This window comes from Myotis nattereri, assembly GCF_964212035.1.
Source record: "Myotis nattereri genome assembly, chromosome: 12".
Classification (NCBI taxonomy): Eukaryota; Metazoa; Chordata; class Mammalia; order Chiroptera; family Vespertilionidae; genus Myotis; species Myotis nattereri.
The window spans coordinates 82,748,941-82,774,732 of record NC_138087.1 but is presented as its reverse complement, the minus strand read 5'-3'; the positions used below and the strand labels follow the sequence as shown (position 1 = coordinate 82,774,732).

The following is a 25,792-nucleotide window of genomic DNA, read 5'->3' as shown; positions in this document are numbered from 1 at the left end:
GAGCGGGATTGTACTGAAACCCCAGCACCGCTTTCGCCCGCGCCGCCTCGTGCGCATGCGCACCGCCGCACTCCATGGCCCTCCCGGCGCCCCGTAGCCGCGCGTCCCGCCTCGTGCGCGTGCGCACCGCCGAATTCCCGAGGCCCTCGCGGCGCTCCGTAGCCGCGCGCGCCACCTCGTGCGCATGCGCACCGCCGCATTCCCGAAGCCCTCGCGGCGACCCGTAGCCGCGGGTCCCTCAGAGCCGCTGGCGAGATGGCGGTGCAGACGGGAGGAGGGCGGCCGCGCCCGGGGCCGAGGGGCCCGGAGCACAGTCGCCGCGGCTGAGTCCCCGAGCGGCCTCCGAAGCAGGTGCCCGGCCTCCGGGGAGCGGGGCATGGTGCGACCCGCGCCGCGCCGCCGCTGAGCTCGCGGGCCACGCCGCGCTCGGACGCGTGAGTGGGAAGATGTTTTCCGCGCTCAAGAAGCTGGTGGGGTCGGAGCCGGCCGCGGGCCGCGAGAAGAACATCCCGGCCGGCCTGCAGTCCATGAACCAGGCGCTGCAGAGGCGCTTCGCCAAGGGAGTGCAGTACAACAGTGAGTGCGGCTGGCGCGGGGGCGGGGGCGGGGGCGGACGCGAAAGCGGGGTCCGCGGTCCCGGACGCGGCGCACACCGGCACGGGAAGCGCCGGGGCCGCTCCGCAGGCGGGTGATGCTGGCAGGCCCTGTCCGCATGTTTCGGGGTGCGCTGAGCCCCGGCCCGTGGCGGTGCAGGGGCCCTGGCGCCTTCGCTGGGGGCGCAGGGAGCGGGCGCGCCCCTCTGACCCGGCGCTTCCCGGGGACGCGGCACCGGGCGCCCTGCGCGCGGTTTGCGCGGTGACATCTGCCGGGGGCGTCCGCTCCAGGTGCGCGCGGCGGCGCCCCGGGCCTCGTCAAGGGGAGTCTTACATAACGGGGAGCGCCCCCGGCCTGTGCCATCGGGGGGGACGGGCGCTCGTCCGTGGGCCGCCGCCGCGGGGGCGGGAGGCGCCGGAGGAGTGAGCCGCCGGGTTTTCCTTTGTTGACTTCGCGTTTGACAACGGAATATCAGCGACGCCACACGCCTCCCCCCCCCCCCCGTTTTAAAGAAGCGTTTGTGGGGTGCGCTAGGAGCTCCGGAGGCACGGGCTCCCTCCCCTGCGGGAGGCCCTCCGTCCGCCATCAATTATGCAGACGGTGCGGCCGTGACCTCCTTGGAGTTTCCGTCCGCGGCGACGGGAGGGCTGGCCGCTCCGCTTTCAGGTCGGGCGCCGCGGGGTTAGGGGGCCTTGCTCCTCCGCGGGGCGCTGTCCTCTGGTGGCATTTGGGGGTGAGGTGTGAGAGCGAGGACCTGGGAAGCCCCTGTGCGGGGTGAAAGGGAGGCGTGCCCCGGCCGCCGTGGCTCCGCCGGTTGGAGGTGGTCCCTGCACGAAGGGTCTCGGGTTCGAGTCCTGCTCCAGGACACCGACCAGGTTGTGGATAACCCCGGTGGCAGCTGATGGATGTTCCTCTCTCTCTCTCAATGGAAACCGTGTCCACGGGGAGGATTAACGGAGAGAGGGGTTGCGGCTGATGTATTTCCACTCAACTTGGTGTGTGTTGCTCTCACACTCAGAGAAGAGAACAAGTGCGAATACTTACTGCACAGACGTTTAAATCTGCTCTTGGGCCCGGCTTTAATTTCGTTGCTCACGGTTTTGTGTTAAACTTCGCTCCATCTGGCAGATGACTTGGCCCGTTTGCAGCCGCCCTCGCGGACCTGACCTGCCCGCTCCTCCCGGGCTTTCCTGCGCGCGGGCATTTGCTTAGCAAATATTGACTGTGCGTCAGGGCCTTGCAGGGGGAGGACGCCGCGGGCCTGTCTGAGAGGTTGAAGCCACGGAACCGAGGGCGCGGTGAGGGTGGGGACGGGGTTAGAGGTCAGAGCGCGCTGCTGGGCAGAGGGTGGGGAGGTGTTCTGGGCCCAGGCTCCGGCCAGGGCGCTGTGCAGAGGCGCGGAGAGGAGCCCCGGCCCGAGGGAGCTTCCGGGCTGGGAGCGGAGCAGAGCCCACGCTGCCGGGCGCTGGTTTCCAGCCGCAGGGAAGGGCGTCGGGAGCTTTTAACCCGCGTCCCACGGAAGGAGCGCAGGTGTGCGTCCGCGGTAGCCCATGCGCCCCCCCCCCCCCTCTCTCTCTCTCTCTCATGACTCATAAAAGAACACGATCCCTGTTCTCTCAGGAGACGTGTGGGGCTGTGAGTGGGTGGGAGAGACCCTGGGCGGCAGTGGAGGGACGGGCGGTGGCCCTCGGCTGCTCAGCGGCTGGTTCCCGTGCTGCCGGGCAAGGGCTGCTCTTAGCCCTTCTGGGCGAGTCTTCAAGGTCCTCCAGGCCAATCACTCAGCTCATTTGAGCCAATGCCTAAGTTTCTGAGATTGATTTTTATTTTATTTTTTTAACTTAAAAGTAGAGGCTAGGGCCTAGCTGGTTTGGCTCAATGGATAGAGCGTCAGCCTGTGGACTGAAGGGTCCCGGGTTCGATTCCCGGTCAGGGCACAGGCCCGGGTTGCAGGCTGGATCCCCAGTGTGGGGGCGTGCAGGAGGCAGCCGATCAATGGTTCTCTCTCATCATTGATGTTTCTCTCTCTCTTTCTTTCTTCCTCTGAAATCAATAAAAATATATAAAATAAAATAAAATCCCAGGAGTCAACACATTACGGAGGAGGTCAGAATCAAGGCATTCGGAAGTCCTTGTGTCTTTGAAGAGGAAGACAAATTTATTAACTTTAGCCTTTATTACAGCAAATGTAAATGTTAAAAACTTAAGAGATGCCAATCAAAGAATAGGAGCATGTTGCACATCTCCCAAATGCCAGGCAAGAAGAGGATAAACCCTGCACAGGTAGTTAGTGGAAGTCAGCAGGGGGGCGGGGGCAGCCCCGACAGCTCCACTCCCACCTCGTCCTGGTCCTCGTCCGCCCCACTGGCTCCGCGAGGCACTCCTGACTGCCCTCCTCGGGCGGAAAGATGGACGGCCGTCTACCCGGAACCGGCCAGCTCCAGGCACCTGGTGCTGAGCCCTGCCTTCTCTCGAGGCAGCAGGAGGTCCACACTCCTGCCTAGAGTGCGGGCTCTGGCCCCTGCACAGCCCCTGCCCTGGCCCCTTCCACCGCTTGTCCCACAGGCGCGTGGCAGGCTCTCCCCGACCCTGCTCTGTCCTCCCGCGTCCATGCCTGGCACAAGGCCACTCCTGGCACAGGCCACCCCATAAACACTTGTTGTCGAGGGGGCCAGATAGGACGCGGGCTTTGTCCTCCCGGGGCAGGGCTGCCGTAACCCCCGCGAGTCTTCGGAGGCCGGCGCTCTGCAGACTGTGCACTGAAGATACAGCGCGGAGGAAAGTAGGTTAAGGGCAAACCACCAGCGTCTAGGAAGCCGCCACCCAACTGCAGCCCCCGCCTTGACCCTGGCCCTGGCCGCCCTCGGAGTCCAGCCCGAGGAGAGACGCCGTCCTGTGAGTGCGAAGGCTGAGCAGACGCCACTGTCAGCCCAGGAGGGAATGCCTCTGGGCTCTGCTGCAGAGCAGGGAGGGCCAGCAGAGGCCTAATAGGGCCCTGATGGCCCCGCCAGCCCGCCTGGCACTCCGCTCCCCCTGCTCGCCAGCCACAGGCAGGGTCTGCGCCGAGGAAAGCATGTGCACACAGACTCTGGGTGAAGTGAAAGTTTGCTTTGCTTTGGTTGGTTTGTCTGATCTGCCCTCTCTCCCTCCCGCCAGTGAAGATAGTGATCCGAGGCGACAGGAACACGGGCAAGACCGCGCTGTGGCACCGGCTGCAGGGCAAGAAGTTCGTGGAGGAGTACATCCCCACCCAAGAGATCCAGGTCACCAGCATCCACTGGAGCTACAAAAGTGAGTGCTGGGCAGTGGGGGCGGGGGTTCATTCCATTGCCCTTCTTGGCCTTGGTTCCCTGGAGACGGCATTCTCAGCGTGGCGTCGTCATGGAAACTGTCCATGTGTGGGAGCGCCTTGACCTCATGGGGCTCTCGTGACTCTCATCAAAGTCACTTCAAAAAATGAAAGATAAATTTTAAAAAAGAAAAGGAATAAAAAAAGAGCAAAAGAAGCAAAGAAAAAAAATAAATAAATAAAAAGTCACCTCTGGGACACCCTAAGCCCCTCCAAGAGGAGCAGACGGGCAGCAGGGGCTCCATTCTTGAGCCTGGAGACCTCGGAAAGGCAAACGCTCTGGCCTCACCCGGGACACGGCCCGCCTGGGAGCCAGGCCCCGTGCGGCTCCTCTGCTGCGGCCTTTGCTCCATCCGCTGACGGCCCTTGGCCATAGCCGGTGTCTCCTTGGGGTTTGCAGTCCCTGTCCCCTAAGGACTTGATGGGCACCTGGCGACCTCCCGGGCGTGGCTGGAGCCGTCGGCAGCTTCCAGGGAGGCGGAGGGGCTCCTGGGTGTGGGGACTCACCAGGCGTTGAAACGTTGCTTTTCACCGAGAACACACGGGCCACAGAGGACACAGGCCTCCACAGGGTCTTGAGTCCCCTTTGTGAGGCCAGGCTGGTCCTGGGACCTCTGCCAGGCGCTGCGGCCCCTGCTCACCAACCAGGGCACCTGCAGCCTTGGGGCAGCTCAGGGAGCCTCACTCACCTCCCCCTGCCCCCCCTGCCCGAGGCATTTCCCCCTGTCTGGGTGAGGCTGGCAGGGGCGCCTCGGTTCCCTTCAAAATCCTTGGGGTGGAGAGTGGAGGCCTCCCTGCCACCTAGGGAGGGGTTGTCTCAGGCTGCAGCACATGCAAAGGTCCTGGGCGGAGCTGGGTGCCCTTAGGCGGCGCCAGGGAGAAGGCTGTGGCTCTGAAAGCCCATCCTTGTGGCCCCAGTAGTCACTTGGGCACTCATCTTCTTCTCTTCCCGTGTTAGCCACTGATGACATCGTGAAAGTGGAGGTCTGGGACGTAGTGGACAAAGGTAAAGCCCGTCTTTCTCACGCGCCCTCCTCCCTCTCATCCTGAGTCGTTCCATAAAGAGAAGCACCCCCCCTCCCGCACCAGCTGGTCGGCGTGTCCTAGTCCTGGGTGGGCCCTGTCAGCCTTCGGGGTGATGTCCGCGTCCTCTCAGAGCCCGGCTAGGAGGTCTGGTTGGTGCTGACGTCGTCTCGTGTGTGGTCCCTGGGCCGGCTCCCTGCGCTGGCGGACGGGGCCGTGCACAGCGGCCACCTGTCAGGTCTGCGCTTTCCGAACGCCTGCGTCACCAGGACCAGGCGGTGGCGAGAACCTGCTGGAGCTGAAGGAGTGGCCTTGGCTGCACGGCTCCACCGGCTGCCCTGGTGGTCGGGTCCGAGGTGGCGAGGGCTCAGGGAGAAGCTGGGCGAGAGGCAGAGCTTGGGTTTTTAATGAATGAACCTGTTTCTTCTGGGGGTTGTTAGTTTGCCTGGCCGGCCGCTCTGACCCTGGGGGGCGTGGAATTGCCAGCTGTGAACAGTCTTCAGCCATGCCGGGAGCGGGGCTGTGTTCCCCGGGGGTCACCAACTGTAGCTCCATGGGCCTGGGGCCCTGCATCCAGCTGGTCCCCCTCAGCACTGGCTCAGCCGCCTCGAGGCTGGGCTGGGACCGGGCCAGTCCAGGAGGAGGTGCCTGCCTTGGAAGCCGAGCCTGGCAGGGGCATCAGGGCCACCTCACAAGCAGCCCACTGTGCCCCTGGGCCTGCCCGTGCCTTCCAGGCCAGGCCCAGCTGTCGGCAGCCTGGGGGCCTGTCTCTGGGCTGGGCTGGTCTGGGCTGGGGCAGCTGGAGTGGCCAAGAGGCCTCACTGGGGTCCTGGCCTTGTCTTGCTGTCTCTGGGGCAGCTCTGGTGCCAGTTGAGTGGGGGGTCGGCTCTCGGGGTCTCCAGTCAGTGTGGCTCCCACTGAAGAGGGGCTGGGGAGTAGGGGGAGTAGGATGTAGGGAAGGGGTGCTCCTACCTCTGGCCATCTTTAGACCCAGAGTCTACCTGGTAACTTTTGTCTTTTATAAGGAAAATGTAAAAAGCGGGGTGATGGCTTGAAGATGGAGAACGACCCCCAGGAGGTAAGCGGTGTCCTGCCCGTAGGGTCCTTGGTGGGGGTGGGGGTGGGGGTGGGGAGCACTCTTCAGACCCCCTGCCTGCCTGCCTGTCCCAGCTGCTCACGGGACCCTGTGCTGCCTGTGGTCATGGGGTGGCTGGGCCCCAGAGCTCTTGCCGGACGCACGACCTGTGTGGAGTTTGAGCAACCTGAGCAGGGCTAGGGGAACTGGCCAGTTTGTTCCCCACCCCAGAGGGCTCGGTCCTGAAAGCGCAGGACATGCCTTCCTGCCGTGGCCTGTGTGCCTGTGGGCATGAGCGTGGCTCCCAGTGGGCTGCCATGTGGCCACCCCCCGACACAGAGAAGTTGGGCCCCAGTGGTCTCCGTCCAGGGCGGCTTCCCACTTCCTCCAGGGGCCCTGCTCCCCCTGCGCCTGCAGCTGGCCTTGGGGTGGGCAGCCTCCCCACTCCCCTTCATGGTAGGAAGGTGAAGTGCCCACCTGGCCCCTGTGTGTGGGTGTGACCACTGCCCCCAGCACGGCAGGCGCCGTGGCCTGCATGCTCTAAAACAGGGGTCCTCAAACTACGGCCCGCGGGCCACATGCAAATACAAATGTTGTATTTGTTCCCGTTTTGTTTTTTTACTTCAAAATAAGATACGTGCAGTGTGCATAGGAATTTGTTCGTAGTTTTTTTTTAAACTGTAGTCCGGCCCTCCAACGGTCTGAGGGACAGTGAACTGGCCCCCTGTTTAAAAAGTCTGAGGACCCCTGCTCTAGAAGGTTCTCTGCAAGTGTGCTTCCTCATGCTGGGACGCGGGCCTTGCTGTGGGGCCTGGACCCCGCACTCTCCTGGGGCCTGAGAGGGAGGTGCTGTGGTGGCCAGTGGAGGAGTCGCCCCCAGGCCCGGCAGAGGCACAGGCACGGCGGCCCAGAGTCTGAATGTTCTCGCCAGACCCGCTGAGGCAGTTTTCCCGCCCACACTGCGTCATCTGTGTGTTCCCAAAATGGAAGGCCTGTTCGGCGTCCGGGAGCCGTGGCTCCGCTGGGGGCCCTGCCCGCAGCCGCTCATGCCTGACTCCCTCCCGTCCCAGGCAGAGTCCGAGATGGCCCTGGACGCCGAGTTCCTGGACGTGTACAAGAACTGCAACGGGGTGGTCATGATGTTCGACATCACCAAGCAGTGGTAAGAGGTGCCGGCTCCCCGCCCCGCCCCCAGGGACAGTCCCCAGGCCCAGCGGATGGTTCCGCCGGCGTCACCACTAGTGCCAAATGCTCCTTGAGGGCCAGCGTGGGCTGTGCACGGTGGCAGGCCAGCTACAGAACCGGACCAGATGTCGGGTCTGCACATGCGCTGGGCCAGCGTGGGGGTGTTCCCCTCGGCGTGGGGGCAGACAGCTCACGTGGGGGCGAGGCATGAGCCTGCACAGCCCCCAGCCTTTCCTGCAAACACCGTCCAGAATCTGGTGGAATCAAGTGGCCTTTTGTTGGGGCTCCCATGAACCCCCTTCTTTGACTTGTGCTAGGAGGACGCACAGCTACGATCCATCTCAGCAGGGGGCTCCAGAGCAGGAGCAGCGCGTGGGAGGTGCAGGGGGAGGGTGGGGTGCTGGGCGCCAGTTCCCAGGGCCTCTGCCTGGAGCCACGTGGGACTCAGTGCCTGTCCTGCCTGACGGGACGCAAACGCCCAGGGAAAGCAAGTGTCTGAGTAGCGCGCGCAGGGTGCCCGTCCAGGGCGGCTCCCCCGGGAGAGCTGACAGGGCCGCACCAGCAGCCTCTGGGCTTCGAGGTGCCACCAAATGGAGGTCTTCAGGACGCAGAGGGAGGGCTGACGGCGGTTTAGAGACGGCCAGGGGCGCTCACTCGGCCGCTCGCTCGGCCTGTAAGTGTTACTGTTACTGCTGCACTGGAGTGCGTGCCGTGTGTGGGTCCCGCGCCTGGCACCCAGCCTGGCGCTCCTGAGCATCGCACGCCTGGGTGTGCTGGGTGGGCTCATCCGTCTCCCATGGTGCCCAGCGGTGACTCAGGTCCCGGGGGTCTGGTGTGCACTGACCACCAGCACCCAAGTGACAGACCACTGGGTGGGCAGGCAGCGTGTCGGAGATGTGGAATGGGTGGTGGAGCCCCAAGCACACGTGTCGCACATACCTGCGCGGAAAGCGGCAGCACGCTCCTCGGGGACATGCCAGGGAAGAAGGGGCTTCCCCGTGGGCGCTGCGGTGGGCCCCTGAGCCTGGGAGTCAGGTGGCTTTGCTGTGGGCTTGGGCACGGACACTGTCACCGAAGTGTCCTGGGGCTTCGCTGAGCAGTGACCTTCAGTCCAGGAAGAGCAGCGCTGGAGAGCTGGGGCAGGCGGGGCCGCACGTGCCTGTGCCCTGGGGTGAGCCACGGGCACTGCCCGCACAGGAGGGGTTCCATCGGTCCAGGGCACGTGCTGCACGGGGCAAGGGTTTCGGGGCTAAAACTCAGATGGGTCTCTCCTCACCTGTGCCTCCGAAGGACCTTCAGCTACATCTTGCGGGAGCTCCCCAAGGTGCCGACCCACGTGCCCGTGTGCGTGCTGGGGAACTACCGTGACATGGGCGAGCACCGCGTCATCTTGCCTGACGACGTGCGCGACCTCATGGACCGCCTGGACAGGTGCGTGTCGCTGGGGAGACGCAGGAGGCCTCGCGGAGACCTGGGCCTGGAGCCGGGGGAATGGTGTGGGACGGGATGTGGACTCCGTGGGAAAAGGGGGGAGGGCTGAGGACCCAGCGTGGCAGCTGGCTCCTGGCACCCGGCAGGCGGGTGAGGGGTGAGCGCACCAGCCCAGTGCCGGCCGCGCCCTGTAGGCACTCGGCTGAGCGGAGCTGCCGAGGCTCTAGTCCTGGCCCAGGGCCACTCGGGGGTGGTGACCTGCTGGAGGCGCCCAGGGGTGGGGGCAAAGGGGCAGACTGGCCAGTGCAGTCCTGCCCAGGCCGGGCGCTCGCTCCTCTGCGCAGACCACCGGGCTCCTCCTACTTCCGCTACGCTGAGTCCTCCATGAAGAACAGCTTTGGCCTCAAGTACCTTCACAAGTTCTTCAACATCCCCTTCCTGCAGCTGCAGGTGAGCCCTGCCCGCCTCCCCGTGGACGGGCGCTGGCCCCTGCGCCAGGCTTCTCTGGCCCTGGTGCCCACCCCTCTTCACTGGGTGCCCACAGCAACCCTCTGGACCAGGCCTCAGCAAGCCCGGGGGTGCTCGGCCCCTCCCCGCTGTGCCAGGGAACAGCCCACTGCCCGGTGCCGCACCTGCTGGGTCTTCCAAAGCTTTAGCTTTTAGCTTTTGGGGTGGTTTTTAGGTTGACAGGGGAGTTGCCAAGATGGTGCCGAGGTCTGTGCCCTCGCTCCACTTCCCCACTGCTGGTCCCTCACATCTCCGTGTGCTTTTGTCAACCACAGAGCCGCCCATCCCTTAACGTAACGCACGGCTTTGTCCGCACTCAGGGACTCCTCGGTCCCACCCACACGCAGCTGTCCCTTTGCTTTGGGGCAGTAGAGGTGACCCCTTCTGGCCAGGAAGCGTGACGTCCACACGGCTGGTCCCCGCGTGCTGACCTAACGCCCCGAAGCCGCATTGGCTCCGTTCTCTCCAAACGGAAGTGGGACTCGCAGAGACCAGCCTCTTCCTTCCCTCTCGCCTGTGGTTTGGGAGGCCTCCCCCACAGGCTGGGTGGCTGGTGCTCCGCGTGGCCGGGGCAAAGGCCCTGTCACTGCACCTGGTCCTCCCCCGCTGTGTCACTCTGTCCCTCAACTTTCTATCCAAGTGTGACGCACACACAGCACCCCGTGGCTGGTGGCCCGTGCACCCTGTACCGGCCTCCGCGCAGGCCACAGCACAGGCAGCGCCTGGAGGCAGGGCTCGCTGGGTGGCTTGTCCCTGGCACTGGCATCATCGTCAGAGCCACACCGAGCGCCTTAGGTGTCACCCTGGCCACGGGGAGGAGGTGGTGTGAACGTCCAGGTCTCTGCGTCCCGTGCTCGGCAGCTGTTGGTTCTTCAGTGGCGGCCGGGAGGCTGGAGGGGACGGTCACTGCTGCGGTGTGTCCTTCCTGCAGAGAGAAACGCTGCTGCGGCAGCTGGAGACAAACCAGCTGGACATCGACGCCACGCTGGAGGAGCTGTCGGTGCAGCAGGAGACTGAGGACCAGAACTACAGCCTGTACGCAGCCGGGCGGGGCTGGGCACGGGCAGGGCTAGCAAGACAAGGGCGGCACCGCCGGCCCAGCAGGCCCATCAGCCGGGTGACTTGTGTGTCCGAACATCCGAGTCACTTTCGAGGTGGAAGGTGGAGGTGCTCAGAGCTGAGCACAGGCCCTGGGGGGCGGGGGGCACTGTGCCCAGCCCTGGGTCAGTGAGATGTGGGGTAAGATCGGGTAAAACAGCGCTTGTCTAGAACGTGTGGTTTAGATTTCCAGTGGAAGCCACCTGGCTGGGGAGCCTCCTGGCCTCTCCCCACGAAGCTCGTTGGGGCCAGGCCCTTGGAGGTGTCCTGACGGGACCCACAGTGGCTCTGGGCCCGGGGCACAACAGGACTGGGGGCACCAGAGAAGGCTGCTGGGGGGCCGCCCGCACAGCCCCGGGTGCAGAGGCACGGCGCGCAGCCCGCCTGTTGGCCCCGCGGCCTGTGCTGCCAGGTGCCGCTGGCCGGGCATCATCCGCCCAAGGCCTCAGCAGGACGTGTTCTGGCTGAGGTTGCGCCATTTTGAGCTTGGCTTCCAGGTCGGGGCCAGCGTGGGGGAGGGTCCTCAGCTCCTTGACCCGGGGCGGCGGGGGGGGTGACACCTGACCTGGTCATCGACAGCAGAGGCTCCAGAGCTGCCTGTGCCTCCAGCAGGTCAGCCGATGGCGGGGGACAGGGCTGGCCTGGCTGTGGGGCCAGAGGCCAGACTCCACTCCTAGCCAGGCCAGACTCCTCCCCGAAGTCCAATCTAAGGGGGAGGGGGACCAGCCTAGACCCCCTCCCGGTCCCCACAGGCCCAGGTGCAAGCAGCAGGGCTTGTCTCAGCACCAGTCCTGCCATCTGTGCGCAGGGCCGGGGCGTGGGTGGGAGGGCCAGGCTGGCCTGCGGCCGTCTCCTCCCAGCCCTCTGCCCCAGGGAGGCTCTGCTTGACAGCAGGGCTTCGAGGCTGCTGGGCCTGAGCACGGGGACGCCTGTCGCCAAAAATCAGAGGGAGAGGCAGGGAGGCAGCCTCCTCACTCCCGCCTGTGCCCCCAGCTTCCTGGAGATGATGGAGGCGCGAAGCCGAGGCCACACATCCCCACTGGCGGCCAACGGGCAGAGCCCGACCTCCGGCTCCCAGTCACCTGTGGTACCTGTGAGCGCCGTGTCCACGGGGAGCTCCAGCCCCAGCACGCCCCAGCCGGCCCCACAGCTGCCCCTCCCCGCCCCCTCTGCCTGCCCCTCCCCACCGTCCCCCTCAGAGGCCCCGCTGCCCCCAGCGCCCCCCGTAGCCCCTGCTCCAGCCCCGAGACGCAGCATCATCTCCCGGCTGTTTGGGACCTCGCCAGCTGCCGAGGTGGCCCCTCCCCCCCCAGGTAGGCCCCAGGGGCCCCTCGGAAGGTGTGGGCAGCCCCAGCATTGATGGCACCATCGCCCTGGCCCTGTGAGCTCCCCCAGACTGGGACCGGGTCCCCTTCCTCCTGGGTGGGCAGTGTGACGGCCCAGTCACAGGCCAACCCCGGCTTGCGTCCTGGCCCTGCGGGCACAGATCCGGCCCCGGCTGCAGAGGCCCCGGCGAAAGTCCAGGACGTCGAGGAATTTGTTCCTGGGGACGGCCTTGACCACAGCTTCCTGGATGACGTGGCCCCCCCGAAGGATGAGAGGACAGTGGAGTCCGAGGCCCCTCAGGACAGCGACAGGTAAGGGCGGTGCCGGGCCTTCTGTGAGCTACAGGCCTCGGCCCTAGACAGCACCCATTCGATTCGGGCAGCAGCCGACCCTGCCCTCGGCCCCACCCGCATGGCCTCCCTCCTGGGCCCATTCCAAGCTCCCCAGTCTCACCACGTCCCGGAGACGTGCGCAAGGACAGACACGCCCTGCGAGCCCCCCCCCCCCCCCCCCCCGCAGGAAACAGCCCCTCCTGGGGCTTCCTCCCCTTGGACCCACCTCCCTCCCTGCTGCAGCCTCTGCTGTTACTGCCAGCATGGGCCCCTGCAGAGCAGCCCGAGCCTGCCCAGAAGTAGGGTCCCCTCACCATTGAGCCCCACCATCAGTGACCAGCCCTGTGGCTGCCAGAGGCTCCCCAGGACCCTCTCATGACCTCTGACCTCCCTGCCCCCCCTTCGCAGCGACGGGGAGGCCCCCGGAGGGAACCCGATGGTGGCAGGTTTCCAGGACGATGTGGACCTGGAAGACAAGCCGCCCAGCAGGCCCCTGCTGCCCACGGTCCCCGTCTCCAGGGAGAACACTCTTTCCAGTGAAGAGGCTGCAGGACCTCCTAAGGCCGCTGCCCTGGCCCCCCAGAAGTGCTCCGAGCCAGAGACCACACAGTACGTGGGGATCCCCAGGGGAGCGGCTCCAGGAGAAAGGACAGACAGGCCCCTGACCGCTTCCTTGTCCCGAAGGCCCCCCACAAAGGCCCTGAGGCCGCACAAGCGCGCAGAGCCCTCGCGGGGGCCCAGCGGGAAGGACGAGCTGGCAGCCTCGTCAGAGAGTGACCCTGAGGGGCCCATCGCTGCGCAGATGTTGTCCTTTGTCATGGACGACCCCGACTTTGAGAGCGACTCGGACACACTGCGGAGAGCGGTGAGGGCCGAGGGCACCTGGGGACGGAACGGCAGGGAGGGCACAGCTCCCGCATGCTGGGCGGCAGCTCCGTGATGCCAGAGCCCAGGCCTGGCTGCCCTCACGGGCACAGAGGGGAGGGCTGCAGCATCCTGGCTGCCACCCTCAGGCATTGCTGTCCCCTTCCCCTGGGCCAGGCGTGGGCCCTCGAGGAGCCTTGTCACCTGCCCAGGAAAAGGTAGAGCCTAACGGCACGGTGGCCCCACCTGCCTGCTCCTCCAGGACGAGTTCCCGGTGCGGGAGGATCTCTCCGACGTGACGGACGAGGACACGGGCCCTGCCCAGGCGCCCCCGCCCCCCAGGCCCCCGGCCCCCGCCTTCCGAGTGAAGGACGACTTGGATCTCTTCGGCCTGGGGCTGGAGGAGCCCAGCCACAAGGCGAGCAGCAGCGAAGGTAGCCGGGCCTCCCTGGGTGCCAGCCGGCCCGTGTCTGATCCCTGCCTGCCTGTCCCTTACCCCGGGGTGCCCTGCTCTGCGGGCTGGCAACGGGCTGTGGGTTCCGAGAAGCCTCAGTCCTGTGGGTCCTGCCTGGTCCTGATGACCTCCCAGACCCGGGCCAGGAGCAGGCCCTGGGCGTCGGAGTGTCCACACAGGAGGCCTTTAGTGGTGCTGCTGTGAGCTGCCCAACACGCTCACATACCAGTGCAGCCGCCCGGGCAGCACACATGGCCTCCTGGCCTGTCCCCACCCTCCATCCTGCGTTGCCTGCGCCCAGCCCTGGCGCAGTGTCACCTGGGACCCGTCCCAGAAAGGAGAGGAAGGGGCCTCCAGGCTTGTCCTGGATGCAGTGTGGCTGTTCCCGCGGGACCAGTCCCGCAGGCGGCCGGGGGGCGGGCGGGCCGAGAGGGGGGCTGACGCTGGGTCTCTCTGCAGATAAGGAGGGCAGGCCTCCCTCCAAGGAGAAGAAGAAAAAGAAGAAGAAAGACAAGGAGGTACGCCCTCCCCCTCCCAGGTGCCATGTGGGGGTTGGGGGGGGGGGGGCCTCGGGCCTTGGCGCCCTGGTGACGCCATGTTGTTCCGCAGGAGGAAGAAAAGGCGGCGAAGAGGAAGAGCAAGCACAAGAAGGGCAAGGGCCGCGAGGAGGACCACGAGGACCGGAAGCAGCGCAGGGGCAGGAGGGCGGCCGACGAGCTGGAAGCCTTCCTGGGGGGCGGGGCCCCAGGGGGCCGTCTCCGCGGGGGAGGGGACTACGAGGAGCTCTAGACCTGGCACGGGGAGCACGCACACTCCACACTCGCTGGGGCACTGGGCCCGCCCTGCGGAGGGTGGGCAGCAGGCGTCGGCCCTGTTGCTTCTCAGGGAGGGACGAAGGCCCAGGAGGCCGGCAAGGCTGTTCACAAGGCAGAGCGCCCGTCACACCCAGCTCCTCGCCGGCCACCGCATGCGGGCAGCGCGGCTCCCTGGCTGCAGCTCCCTGGGCTGCGCATCGCATCCCGAGCCCTCTGGGCACTGCTGCTGCTGACGCCAGGCAGTGCCGGCACACCCCTGGGGGCTCCTCCCAGGCTGGTGTCCAGCGTCACACCTGCTGGGCGGTCACCCGCGGAGCCAGAATGTCCTCATTCATTTCCTTTTCTCCTTCCACACTCGGCTCCCACCATAAAGCTCTCCTGTTTTAATGCTTGTCTCTGTGCTGCTTCCTGCTGCTCTGCTCCTCGGCGCCCTTGTGCCTGGCCTGCAGGCCGCCTTGCCCAGTCGCCGCAGGTCTGTGGTTCCCAGAAGGGTGGCTGCCCTCTAGGGTAGGAGGCCTTCCAGCCCCACTGGCTAGGCGTGGCCTTTGGAGGACTTCCCATCAGGCCACGAGAACCACGTGCCGTCCAGGTGGGCCAGCATGGCCAGTGTCTGCGTGTCTGTCCCGTCCACCTGGGCCAGGGCTAGGCACTCGCATCCAGGAATACACAGGTGCCCAGCTCTGAGGGCAGGCTGTGTCCTTGCTCCACTGGCTCTGCCCATCCCAGCAGTTACCATGGGAACAGCTTTGATGCAGGAGCTGCCCCACCCTCCAGGGGTAGGCAGGCTGGGCATCCTCCTCCCAGTCCAGTAACCCTTCCTTCCCCCTCCTTCTGTTCCTAGATTTTTGAACCTGGAGTTGGGGGTGGGGGGCAGTGGGATAGCAGCCACTGGGCAAGCACCAAGCTGATTCACGCAGGGACTCCCACAGCCTGGGAGATCATTTTTTTAATGCATTTTTATTGAGTTCAGAGAGGGAGAGAGAAAATCAATGATGAGAGAGAATCATTGGTGGGCCACCTCCTGTACACCCCACACTGGGGGTCAAGCCCACAACCTGGACATGTGCCCTGACTGGGAGTCGAACCATGACCTGGTTCACAGATCAATGCCCAACCACTGAGCCACGCAGGCTGGCCATTCTTGAGCCCACAAATGGGGTTGTGGCGAATGTGTCACGACCTTGCCCAGGGCCCCACACTTCATGGTCCCACTCCTGCCCAGCTAGAATCTTCCCTGGCTCAGCATCTTGTTAAGGGGGTGCTGGGAGGCTGCAGTGGGCCTCATGCAGCCTGCCCAGGGCAGTGACAGCCCCTGCCTGCTGGACGCTGGGGGCGGGAGGGGGGCAGCAGGGGCCTCCTGGCCTGGGAGAGGCCGGCACCCTAAGGAAGGGCGTCAGGCCCGGTCCAGCTGGGGGCCATATGGCCCAGGTACCTGCAGTGTCTGGCGCCTCCACACGCCAGCAGGGCCAGCAGGCGCCGAGCAGCCCATCTGCTCCTCCTGGGCCGACCCGGGTGTGAATTCCAGGAGTGGTGCTGGGGGTGTCCGGCCCCGGCCAGAGCTCTGCCCCCTTGTCCTGCCGGGCGGGAGCTGGCAGCACCAGCAGGCCCTCTGGTTGGACCCCAGGCCGGCACCGGGAGGTACCGGAGGGCTCGTCCCGCACAGCACAGTGCTGAGCCCGAGGCCACGTGGGTCCCAGGCCCCAGGCGCGGCCCCTTTAAGTGCAACGCCGCCGGCCACCAGCGGGGGCAGCACCGAGCCGCCGGCCTCCGCTCGCTGCCTGGAAGCTTCTGCCGGTGCCCGGACGCGGTGCGGGTGCGGGACGCGCGGAGTGGGGGGCGGGGGGCGGGCTCGGGCCTCACGACCTGTCGGTTCGGCGGGCAAGCAGCGCTCAGGTAAGAGGCCGGGGCTGCTGCCCACGAGTCGTGTCTGGGGAGAGGGGTTGGGGTGTTCCAGGATGGGGGCCACCCCGCCATCCCTCTCGGCTGCTCGGGGTGGGGGCTGTGGGCCGGGACGTGCCATGGGGGGCTGCCCCCAAGTCATCAGGCCTGGGACCCAGGCGGGGGGTGGGGTGGGGCGGGGGCAGTCCTCGCCCCGCAGCGCCAGGCCAGGCTGTCACCTCCCTGGGGCGGAGCCTCGCCCTGTCCTCGCCCCCGGTTCCGGCCTGACTTTGAGCTCGGGAGGGTCGGGAGGGTCGGGAGGGGACGGGGGGCCCTGCCGCCAGGGGCAGAGCCAGTGGGTGCGCGGCTGGGCTGGGGACCGGCCCTGACGCGGAGGACCAGCCCCGCCGGCCGAGGCCCCGGCAGCCAGGACAGAGGGTCGGACAGGTGAGGGCCGAGCATCCCGTCCGCACTCGCCAGGGCCCAGCCTCGGGCTGTGAGGAGGCGGGGCCCCCTCGCACCGTCTGCCCTCCCAGCCGGTCCGGGCCCTGGCGCCACAGCGGGGCTGGCGGCCCGCGTCTGAACCGGAGCCGGTGCGGAGGGTGGACCCCGGCCCAGCCCGCACTGCGGGGGTGGAAGCGCGGGTTTCCATGGAGCCTCCTGAGCCCGCGGGGAGCGTCCTCGCCGGAGGAGGGGTGGAGCCTAACCCACCCACCACGCTGCCTCCTGGCAGCCTCCTGCCCGGGTGCCCCAGGCAGGGGAAGGGGGGCAGCTCACACGCCCCCATGTGGCCCAGCCTGGTTTTCAGGTCGCGAAGCACACGCTGCAAAGCTGGGGTCACTCTCCCCGCCTTGTCCTGAAACCTGCGAGCTTGGGGGGTTCCGACCACCCTGAGACGGCTGCGTCAGCAGTGTCTGCAACGGGGAGCGGGCTGGGGGCCCAGGTGTGCTCTTGGGGGACATTACTCAGGCCGGGGCCATGCCAAGTGCCAAGGGCGGACAGGCCAGTGTTGCAGCCTAAGGACCATGCCTGGACCTGGTGGGGCCACCCCGGGGCCCAGAGGGGCCTCGGGACTGGGGCCTGGAGCATCGAGATGTCCCCAGCGAGGCGGCCCTGGCTGCGCGGGGGAGGGGCTCCATGCAGCCTCCTCGCAGGGGAGCAGGAGACGGACTGTGACTGGGCAGAGCTGGCCGGGCCAGGGGCGAGCACTGGTCACCGGGGGCTATGGCGCCAGCAGCAATAAGGTCGTACATTAGGCCCCAGATGAGCTCCGTCCTTCCAGCCATGGGCACCAGGGAACACCCCTGCTCTTCCTGCCGGTCGGGGACCAGGAAGGGGTCTGACCAAGCCTGCATCTAACCACAGCAATGGCATCGCCTTTTCAGCCGACCCACGCGTGTCATCCACTAGAAAGTGGCCAGGAAGATGGGTTAGAACCTGAGCGGCTGAACAGCTGGGCTCCTTCTGCAGGGGCTGCAGGCGGCGGCATGGAGCGAGCGTCCGCGGCCTCGGCCAAGGCCCCACACCAGGGCTGCTCCGCCCACCGCGCCCCAGGTAAGCCAGTCCGGCGCGGGGGGGCGGGGGGGGGGCGTAGAGGGGGCGGGGCCGGGCTGCGGGGGGTGGGGGGAGGCGGCCCTGACCGTGTCTCCCCGCAGGGCCAAAGCCCCACGAGGCCGAATGAGCTGCAGCCGCCAGCCTGGGGACCTCGTTTAAGATGACCCGCACGGACCCGCCGGATCTGCTGGTGTCGACCGTGTACCAGGACATCAAGGTGGCGGCCCCCGGGCCCTCGCCCAGGCGCCCGCCATGTGAGCGGCCCACGGCCCGGCCCGCTGCGCCCGTGCCTTTCAACAAGCGCCACTGCCGCAGCTTCGACTTCCTGGAGGCGCTGGACGGGGCGGCCATGGAGGGCCGCCCCGAGCCGCCGCCCCCAGAGCTCCCTGCGCCTCGCTCCCGGCCCCGCGACAGCGAACCCCGGCGCCGCGCCCGCTCCAAGAGCGCGCCCCGCGAGCCTCCGGGCCTGGCGCCCGCGCCCGCCTCGCCGCCAGTGCTGCCGCGCCGAGGCCGAGAGGTCCAACGGGCAGCGCGGGCCGAGGGGTCGCCACGCCGGGAGCCCTCGTACCCCGCGCTGCGCGCGCTCGCCAATGAGCTGCATCCCATCAAGCTGCAGCCGCAGCGGGGCGGCCCTGGCCGCATCGCGCCCCTGTGCGCCGCCCCCGACCGCTATGCGCCGCCGGAGCTTCCAGCCGGGCCTGCCCCCCACGTCCGCTGCCGCCTGGACATCAAACCCGACGAGGCGGTGCTGCAGCACGCCGCCCGGGGGTCGCGGCCCTGCGGGCCCGCCCAGACCGCACCCTGGGCCCGCGCTGCGCCGCCTCTCCACGGCCTCACGGTGCCCGGGCCACACCACGTGGCGCTGTCGCGCACCCCCACGCCCAGCGACTCCTACTGCGTGGACCCCCGGGGGCCGTACTGCGACGGGCTCCTGCCCGGGCCGCGGGACTATGCGGAGCGGCGCAGTCTGCCCTTCCCCGCCCCGCCCGGCCCCTCCCAATTCTTCTACACCGAGGAGCCCGACGGCCACGCCGGCGGCTTTGCGGCCAGCCCGGGCCCCCCCTGTGACAGCTACTTCCCCAGACCCTTCCGGCCCGAGGAGCCCGCGAGGCCCAGCCCACGGCGTGGGGGCAGCTACCTGGCGTGGGAAGCGCGCACCTTCCCGTTCCACGAGCCGCCCTTAGGCTCCTGCTACGGAGACGCCCCCCGAGCCCACATCCCGCCCTGGGGTCCCTGCCATCCGCCCACGGAGACCCAGGCCCAGCCCGCCGCCCGACCCTATTACACAGAGGACTTGGGCCGGTACCGAGACCGCGACGCCCTGGCTCGGACGTACCCATACCCACGCGGCAGCCCGGCCTGGGGCGACTGGGGCCCGCGGCCTTACCGAACCCTGCAGGTGGCGCCGCCCCCGGCCCCAGGCCCGCTGCTCGCCTCCTGGCACGGGGGCACGGGCACCAGCCCGCCCCGCCTGGCCACCGACAGCCGCCACTACTCGCGCTCCTGGGACAACATCCTGGCGCCCGGGCCGCGCCGCGAGGACCTCCTGGGCCGCGGCCGCAGCTACGAGAACCTGCTGGGAGGGGAGGCCCGGGAGCCGCGGGGCACGTCCCCAGGAGGCCGGCGCGCGCCGGTCGTCGTCAACCTGTCCACCTCGCCTCGGCGCTACGCTGCGCTGTCGCTGTCCGAGACGTCGCTGTCGGACAGGGGCCGGAGCTGGTACGTCACCCCGGAGATCACCATCACCGACAACGACCTCCGCGCCGCCGAGCGCCAGACCACCAGGGGCTGGGAGCTGCCCAGGGGCCGCCGGCGGCCGCCCCCGCCCGCCGCCCCCGACGGCCCCACCTCCGGGCGCCAACGCAGCCTCGAACAGCTGGACGAGCTCATCACGGACCTGGTGATCGACTCCCGGCCCCTGGCCGGCCAGGCCTCCCACCCCGCGGCCGACGGCCTGGGCCGCCAGCTCCGCCGCCTGCTGGACTTGCGGCCCGCGGGCTCGGGGGCCCCGGCGCCGGCGCCGCGCTCGCCCCCCGCGTCTGCCGGCAGCGCCGAGGAGCCCTCGGGGGCGGGGCAGGCGGCAGACGAGTCCCCCGAGCCCAGCGCGGACGAGGACGACCTGATGACCTGCTCCAACGCGCGCTGCGGGCGCACCGAGACCCTGTTCCACGCCTGCCTCTACTTCAAGTCCTGCCACAGCTGCTACACCTACTACTGCTCGCGCCTGTGCCGCCGCGAGGACTGGGACGCGCACAAGGCGCGCTGTGTGTACGGCCGCGTGGGCAGCGTGTGCCGCCACGTGCTGCAGTTCTGCCGCGACAGCGGCCCGGTGCACCGCGCCTTCTCGCGCATCGCCCGCGTGGGCTTCCTGTCTCGCGGCCGCGGCGTGCTCTTCCTGGGCTTCCCGAGTCCCGGCTCCGCGGACAACTTCCTGCGCTTCGGCCTCGAGGGGCTGCTGCTGTCGCCCACCTACCTGTCCCTGCGCGAGCTGGCCACGCACGCGGCGCCACTGGGCAGCTACGCACGCGAGCTGGCGGCCGCCGGGCGCCTCTACGAGCCGGCCGAGTGCTTCCTGCTCAGCGTGTCGGTGGCCGTGGGCCCCGGCGCCACTCCCCCCGGCGCCCCTGCCCGGCCCGCGCCACGGAGCCCGGGGCCCACGGTGCGCAAGTTCGCCAAGGTGGCGCTGGCGGCCGGCAGCCCTGCTCGGCCACCCCCGACGCGGGGGCTGGAGCCCGACATGGAGACGCTGATCCTGACGCCGCCGCCGGGCACGGCCGGCCTGGACCAGGAGGGCGAGGCGGGCCGGCGCGCGCGGGAGGTGGCCTTCATCCACATCCAGCGCGAGCTGCGCCTGCGCGGCGTCTTCCTGCGCCACGAGTTCCCGCGCGTCTACGAGCAGCTCTGCGAGTTCGTGGAGGACAACCGGCGCTTCACGCCCACCACTATCTACCCCACGGACCGGCGGACCGGCCGCCCCTTCATGTGCATGATCATGGCCGCCTCGGAGCCTCGCGCTCTGGACTGGGTGGCCAGCGCCAACCTGCTGGACGACATCATGTGAGGCCGGGCGCCAGGGCCACACGCAATCCACATAGGCCCCGCCCCGTCCGCCCTCTAGCCCCGCCCAGTCGCAGGCCCCGCCCCGCCCAACCAGGGATGCCCCGAGCCCCGCCCAGCCCACTCAGGACCAGCCTGTCCATTCAGACCCCGCTCCCGCTTCTAGGTCCCGCTGCAGATTCGCCCGGTCCCCGCCTTACTCACCTTGAGCTCCGCCCAGGGCCTACCCCATCGTGTCCTCTACGAGCCCCGCCTTTCCTCCTCCCGTCCAGCTCCCCCTGGCCCAGCTCCCCCTGGTCCAGCTCCCCCTGGTCCAGCTCCCCAGAGGCCGGTCCTTGCCGCTCGGTGCGGGGTGGGCTCGAGGACCGCCCGGCCCTGCCTTCAAGCCGAGGGGTCACTACTGCAGACCCCACCACGCAGATCCCGTCCGACCGTCCCTGTCAGCCGCAGGGCCTCCCTGGAACCTCCCCAATCTCGTTCGCCAGGGTCCTGGAGCCCGAGTAGACCAGAGCCTGGTCCCGCCCCATTTAACACGCCCCCCACCCGCCTCCTGTGGTCTGCGGTGCGCCCCGCCCTAGGGGTGCGTTTCCACCGGCCGCAGTCCCGGTGCAGAGGGCGCAGCCAGCCGTCCCCCACCCCCCACCCCACCCCACCCCACCCCCACCCCACACCCCACACCCCCACCCCACCCCTCCCTCGCCTGCCTCCCTCGCCACAGGCTGCCCGGCCTGGGCCCCCAGGAGTGGCCGGGGCAGGCGGCAGTGGAGGGTGCTGGAGGTCTCCCGTCCGGGTGCCAGGCAGCCGGCTAGAGGGGAGGAGGCCCGGCAGGGGAAGCAGGGGGGGGGCGGGGGGGGCGCGCTGGGTTACCCTAACCCTAACCCTAGCTGAGATCTGGCTGGGCACGAGTCAGGCTGCCGGCCCACACCCACAGGAGGGCCCGGGGCGGGAGCCAGGGCAGAGCAGGCTCACTGCACAGGGAGGCCGGAGACAGGTGCGGGGACGCATGAGCAGGAGGGACGCAGGGCTCCTACCCGCGGGCGCAGGGAGCCTGGAGGACCCGCCTCCAGTTGGGAGCAGAGCGGGGAAAGCCTGGGTGGGAGCAGCTGAGGTCAGGGCAGGGGTCCGCGAGGGGTGCGGACGTCACTGCGCACACGCGCACGCACACACACACGTGCACACACACATATACACACACACACCCTTCCCGCGTGGCCGTGCCTGGCGTTGCAGCTGGAAACGCGAGGCTAGCGACCCGGGCTCCATGGACCACAAGTGACCGGAAGAAGGGGAAGCCGGGCACCCGCAAGGGCCCTCCTGGAGCCCCCAGAGCCGCACCGGGGCTACGAGGGGGCATCAACTGAACTAAATGTGAACGCCCCCTGCTCGCGCCCCTCCCGCCTCCTTCCCCCCCGCGCCGCCTCGCCCCGCGCATTTGCATCGGCCACGCGCCCTACTGGTCCCACTCGCCTTCGCGCCCCCCCAAATCGGGCCACCGTGCAACCCGCTCCCAGGCCTCCGCCTTCGGCCGGCGGGACAGGAAGAACCGTGGACCGGGATTGTTTCCAGGGGGCGAGCGCTTTTCGAAGTAAAACCACTCGAATGTCACCACTGCTGCCTCGTTACGTTGGAGTGGGCGGGCCGGGGCGGGCGGCGCTCGGACTCGATGGGCGGGAGGCGGGAGGCGGGAGGCCCTGGACACGGGGCGGGCGGCGCTCGGACTCGATGGGCGGGAGGCGGGAGGCGGGAGGCCCTGGACACGGGGCGGGCGGCGCTCGGACTCGATGGGCGGGAGGCGGGAGGCGGGAGGCCCTGGACACGGGGCGGGCGGCGCTCGGACTCGATGGGCGGGAGGCGGGAGGCGGGAGGCCCTGGACACGGGGCGGGAAGCTGTCAGAGCCGGCGTGCGTCCCTCTGACCGCAAGGGCCGCCTAGCCCCCTCCAGAGGGGCCTGGCCCCAGCCCGTGGCCCTGCTAGATAGGCAGTTATCCGCCCCTGGTATTTTTAAATATTTTATTGATTTCAGAGAGGAAGGGAGAGAGAGGTACAGATAGAAGCATCAGCGATCAGCGAGGATCATTATCTGCTGCCTCCTGCACACCCGGAACTGGGGATGGAGCCCGAAACCCGGGCACGTGCCCTGACCGGGACGGAGCCGTGATCTCTGGTTCATGGGTCCACGCTCAGCTCCGCCGGCGGGACCGCCGCTGGTTTTAACCGCCGCCGCCGGGGCTCCGCGTTCCCCTTTAAGCGGCACCCGCGTGGTCCCGGGGCTGCAAGGAGCTGGATGGCGACGGGCCCGTCGGCGCTGCGGGCGGGCGGCTCGATTGGCTGAGGCTGAGGGCCGGGCTGCCGGCCCCGCAGGATTGGCCGCGGCCGCCCAGGGCCCGCCTCCCGCACTGACGCAGCCCCGCGTGCGCAGGGGAAGGGCGGCGGGCCGCAGCGGCGGGCGCGTTCCCGGGAACATGGCGGCGGCGGACCTCGCCCAGATCCCCGATGTGGACATCGACCCCGACGGCGTCTTCAAGTACGTGCTCATCCGCGTCAGCGTGGCCCCGGCGGGCGAGAGCAAGGAGATCGTGCGCGGCTACAAGTGGGCCGAGTACCACGGTGAGGGCGGGCGGGCGTCGGGGCGGGGCCTCGGTATCGGGGGCGGGGCCTCGGTCTCGGTGGGCGGGGCCTCGGTAGGCGGGACGTCGGGGCGGGGCCTCTATCTCGGTGGGCGGGACCTCGGCGCCGGAGGGCGGGGCCATCGAGGGGCGAGGCCCAGGGCGTCCTGGGAGGGATCCTGCGCGGGGTCTGGGGTCCGGGGCCGCGGGATCTGGGGTCCGGGGCCGAGGCTGCCGTGGCCGACCCCTCGCTCCTCCTCCCCGCGCCCCTGCCCAGCCTGGGGGGCTCTCTCCCGGGGAGGCAGCTGCTCAGCGCTGGGGCTCAGACCCCTGGTTCCCAGGGGCGCAGGCTGAGTGCCGCCTCTCCCGCCCCAGCTGACATCTACGACAAGGTGGCGGGCGAGATGCAGCAGAAAGGCTATGGCTGCGAGTGCCTGGGCGGCGGGCGGATCTCGCACCAGAGCCAGGACAAGAAGATCCACGTGTACGGCTACTCCATGGTGAGGCCCCGCGCGCACCGCACCCGCTGCAGAGCTCACACGGGACCCAGGGTGGGTGGGAGGCCACAGCTGCCCCGCAGTACAGCGGGCTGAGTCCTGTTCCAGCCTCAAGGGACCTGGTTGGGCCCGGCCGGTGTGGTTCAGTGGTTGGGCATCAACCTATGAACCGGGAGGTCACGGTTCGATTCTGGTGCCCAGAGTGGGGTGAGCAGGAAGCAGCCGATCAACGATTCTCTCTCAGCATTGATGTTTCTGTCCCTCCCTCTCCCTTCCTCTCTGAGATCAGTAAGAAAACATATACATACATATAAAGAAAGGCCCGGTTGGGCTGTCACTGAGGCCTCAGTGTCGGGGTGACACCCAGAGGCCCCTCCCTCTCCCCTCACCAGGCCACCAGTGGAAGCGCAGGGACATTCTCTTGGCGCCTAGAGTAGCCTGGGCTTCAGGCGAGAGGCCTGTTCTCCGTGGTGGCCACCTTCCCACCGAGGGCTCCCCGGCTGGTTGGGGAATGATGGCACTTGGCTCCGCCCTGGGGCCCCTGCGCTGCTCTGGCTCCGGGCTGTCACTGCTACCTGGACCCCCAGAGCCAGGACGCAGGCTGTGAGAGATGCCTTCTTTCCTCAGGGGTTCGGCCGTGCCCAGCACTCCATCTCCACCGAGAAGATCAAAGCCAGGTACCCCGACTACGAAGTGACCTGGGCAGACGATGGCTACTGAGGCCACCCACTCAGAACTCTGCCCTTGAAGCCCTCCTGAGGGGCCGGGCTGCCCCCCGGGCGCGTGCCACCCTGCCCGGGCTTTGGAGAGGGACGCCAGCCTGGCCCCAGTTCTGGGTTTACCTCACCCACGGGAATAAAAGCACTAACCCAGCTGGGCCCCAGATGCGGTGTCTCGACTCCTCTGCTGCCCTGGGCCCTGACTAGAGAGGGCGGGTGGCCGAGCGTCAGAGGCAGCCCTGGGGCAGGGGCTCCCCTCCCCCTGCCCCTCGCCCGGCTCCACCCCCGGTGGCCCCAGGGAGTGGCCGTGCACACTCAGCTCTTTGGAGTCTGATAAGCCCCCCCCCCCCAGCTCTGTCCCCCTTTATGGCCTAACTGCTCCTCCTCGTGACTGTCCCCAAGGACATCTGGGATGAGGCCCACGCAGCCCTTGCGAAAGGAGTTGGGGCCTGGCTTGGGAGTGCCCATGCCAGCATGCGGGCAGGGAGGGCACCTGTGGCCACCGTCCCGGCAGCTGACTTCAGCCCTGGTGTGCCCTGCCCACCCAGGTCACACGTGAAAGTGGCGTGTGACTCCTTGCTCCCAGGATCAGCGCCCGGCCCCGGCCCCCAGCCAAGGTGAACAGAGCGTCCGACATGGCGCTGGGAGCCCCTCTGCCCAAACCCCTCTCCTCTTCCCAGTGCAGAGCTGCGGGGGGTCACCAGGCACAGGGAGGGCAGAGCCAGGCCCACTGAGGCCCTCTGCCCTTGGCTCCCTGAGTGTGGGGTGCCCGTGGCTGCGGCCCTGTGGTGCGTGCCGTCCGTGAGCTCACGGCAGCCGCCGGGCGGGTGTAGTGCCACCACTTCCACGGGGGAGCAGGCAGCCTCCCAGGTCACAGCGTCCGTTGCAGGCAGAGCTCGGCTCCCCACCCTGTGCTGGCAAGTGGGGGGCGGAGGGCATCTGCGGTCGGTGCCAAGAGCATCAGGGCCCCTGGGTGCCCAGCCACACTGCTCGGGACAGTTGTCCACGAATAAATGGTTACTGCCCCGTCGGCGCGGCTCAGTGGGTAAGCGTCAGCCTGGGAGCCAGGAGGTCAGGGTTCGATTCCCGGTCGGGGCACGCGCCGGGTCGCAGGCTCCATCCCCAGCGGAGCGTGCAGGAGGCAGCCGGTCCATGATTCCCTCTCATCATGGGTGGTTCTCTGTCTCCCTCTCCCTTCCGCTCTGAAATCAATAAAAATACGTTAAAATAAGTGATTATTTAGGAAGGAGTAAGGGAGCAGACACCATAGGCTGAGTGATGGGGATGGAGATGGTCAAGGTCCCTGGCTGCTGGCCCTCCTCCCAGGGTCTAGGGGTGCTGAGCACCTGCTGGCGCCCGGGCCGGCTGACTCACTGCCAGGTGGGGACAGGCCCGGGAGGAGTGGTCGCAGCCTGTGCTGCCTGGAGCCAC

The 25,792-nt window shown here is 68.2% G+C and overlaps 3 protein-coding genes across 7 annotated transcripts; all 3 read left to right on the top strand.

Moving 5' to 3' along the window:
* Positions 1-204: 204 nt before the first annotated feature.
* On the top strand, positions 205-14,437 carry RABL6 (RAB, member RAS oncogene family like 6). 5 transcript variants are annotated; one of them, XM_081103798.1, is made up of 15 exons: positions 205-576; positions 3,753-3,882; positions 4,899-4,946; positions 5,989-6,041; positions 7,109-7,200; positions 8,514-8,654; positions 8,999-9,104; positions 10,093-10,196; positions 11,253-11,572; positions 11,746-11,896; positions 12,326-12,526; positions 12,602-12,782; positions 13,044-13,215; positions 13,695-13,753; positions 13,845-14,437. In XM_081103798.1, exons 4-15 carry the CDS (start codon positions 6,021-6,023, stop codon positions 14,022-14,024), a joined length of 1,728 nt encoding a protein of 575 aa, XP_080959924.1. In that variant the 5' UTR covers positions 205-576; positions 3,753-3,882; positions 4,899-4,946; positions 5,989-6,020; the 3' UTR covers positions 14,025-14,437. The 5 variants fall into 5 exon arrangements, 4 of the variants coding, with proteins under 4 accessions (XP_080959924.1, XP_080959923.1, XP_080959922.1 ...); XR_013996682.1 differs by having other exon boundaries at positions 232-576; positions 3,748-3,882; positions 12,959-13,215; XM_081103797.1 differs by having other exon boundaries at positions 232-576; positions 3,748-3,882.
* A 3,205-nt stretch (positions 14,438-17,642) lies between these two features.
* Positions 17,643-22,144, top strand: AJM1 (apical junction component 1 homolog; the record flags this gene model as incomplete). Its single annotated transcript, XM_081104225.1, has 1 exon — positions 17,643-22,144. The coding sequence occupies one exon, from the start codon at positions 17,643-17,645 to the stop codon at positions 20,541-20,543; it is 2,901 nt and encodes a 966-aa protein (XP_080960351.1). The 3' UTR covers positions 20,544-22,144.
* A 780-nt stretch (positions 22,145-22,924) lies between these two features.
* On the top strand, positions 22,925-25,585 carry PHPT1 (phosphohistidine phosphatase 1). Its single transcript, XM_081104204.1, has 3 exons — positions 22,925-23,146; positions 23,521-23,645; positions 24,270-25,585. The coding sequence occupies exons 1-3, from the start codon at positions 23,002-23,004 to the stop codon at positions 24,360-24,362; spliced, it is 363 nt and encodes a 120-aa protein (XP_080960330.1). The 5' UTR covers positions 22,925-23,001; the 3' UTR covers positions 24,363-25,585.
* Positions 25,586-25,792: the final 207 nt, after the last annotated feature.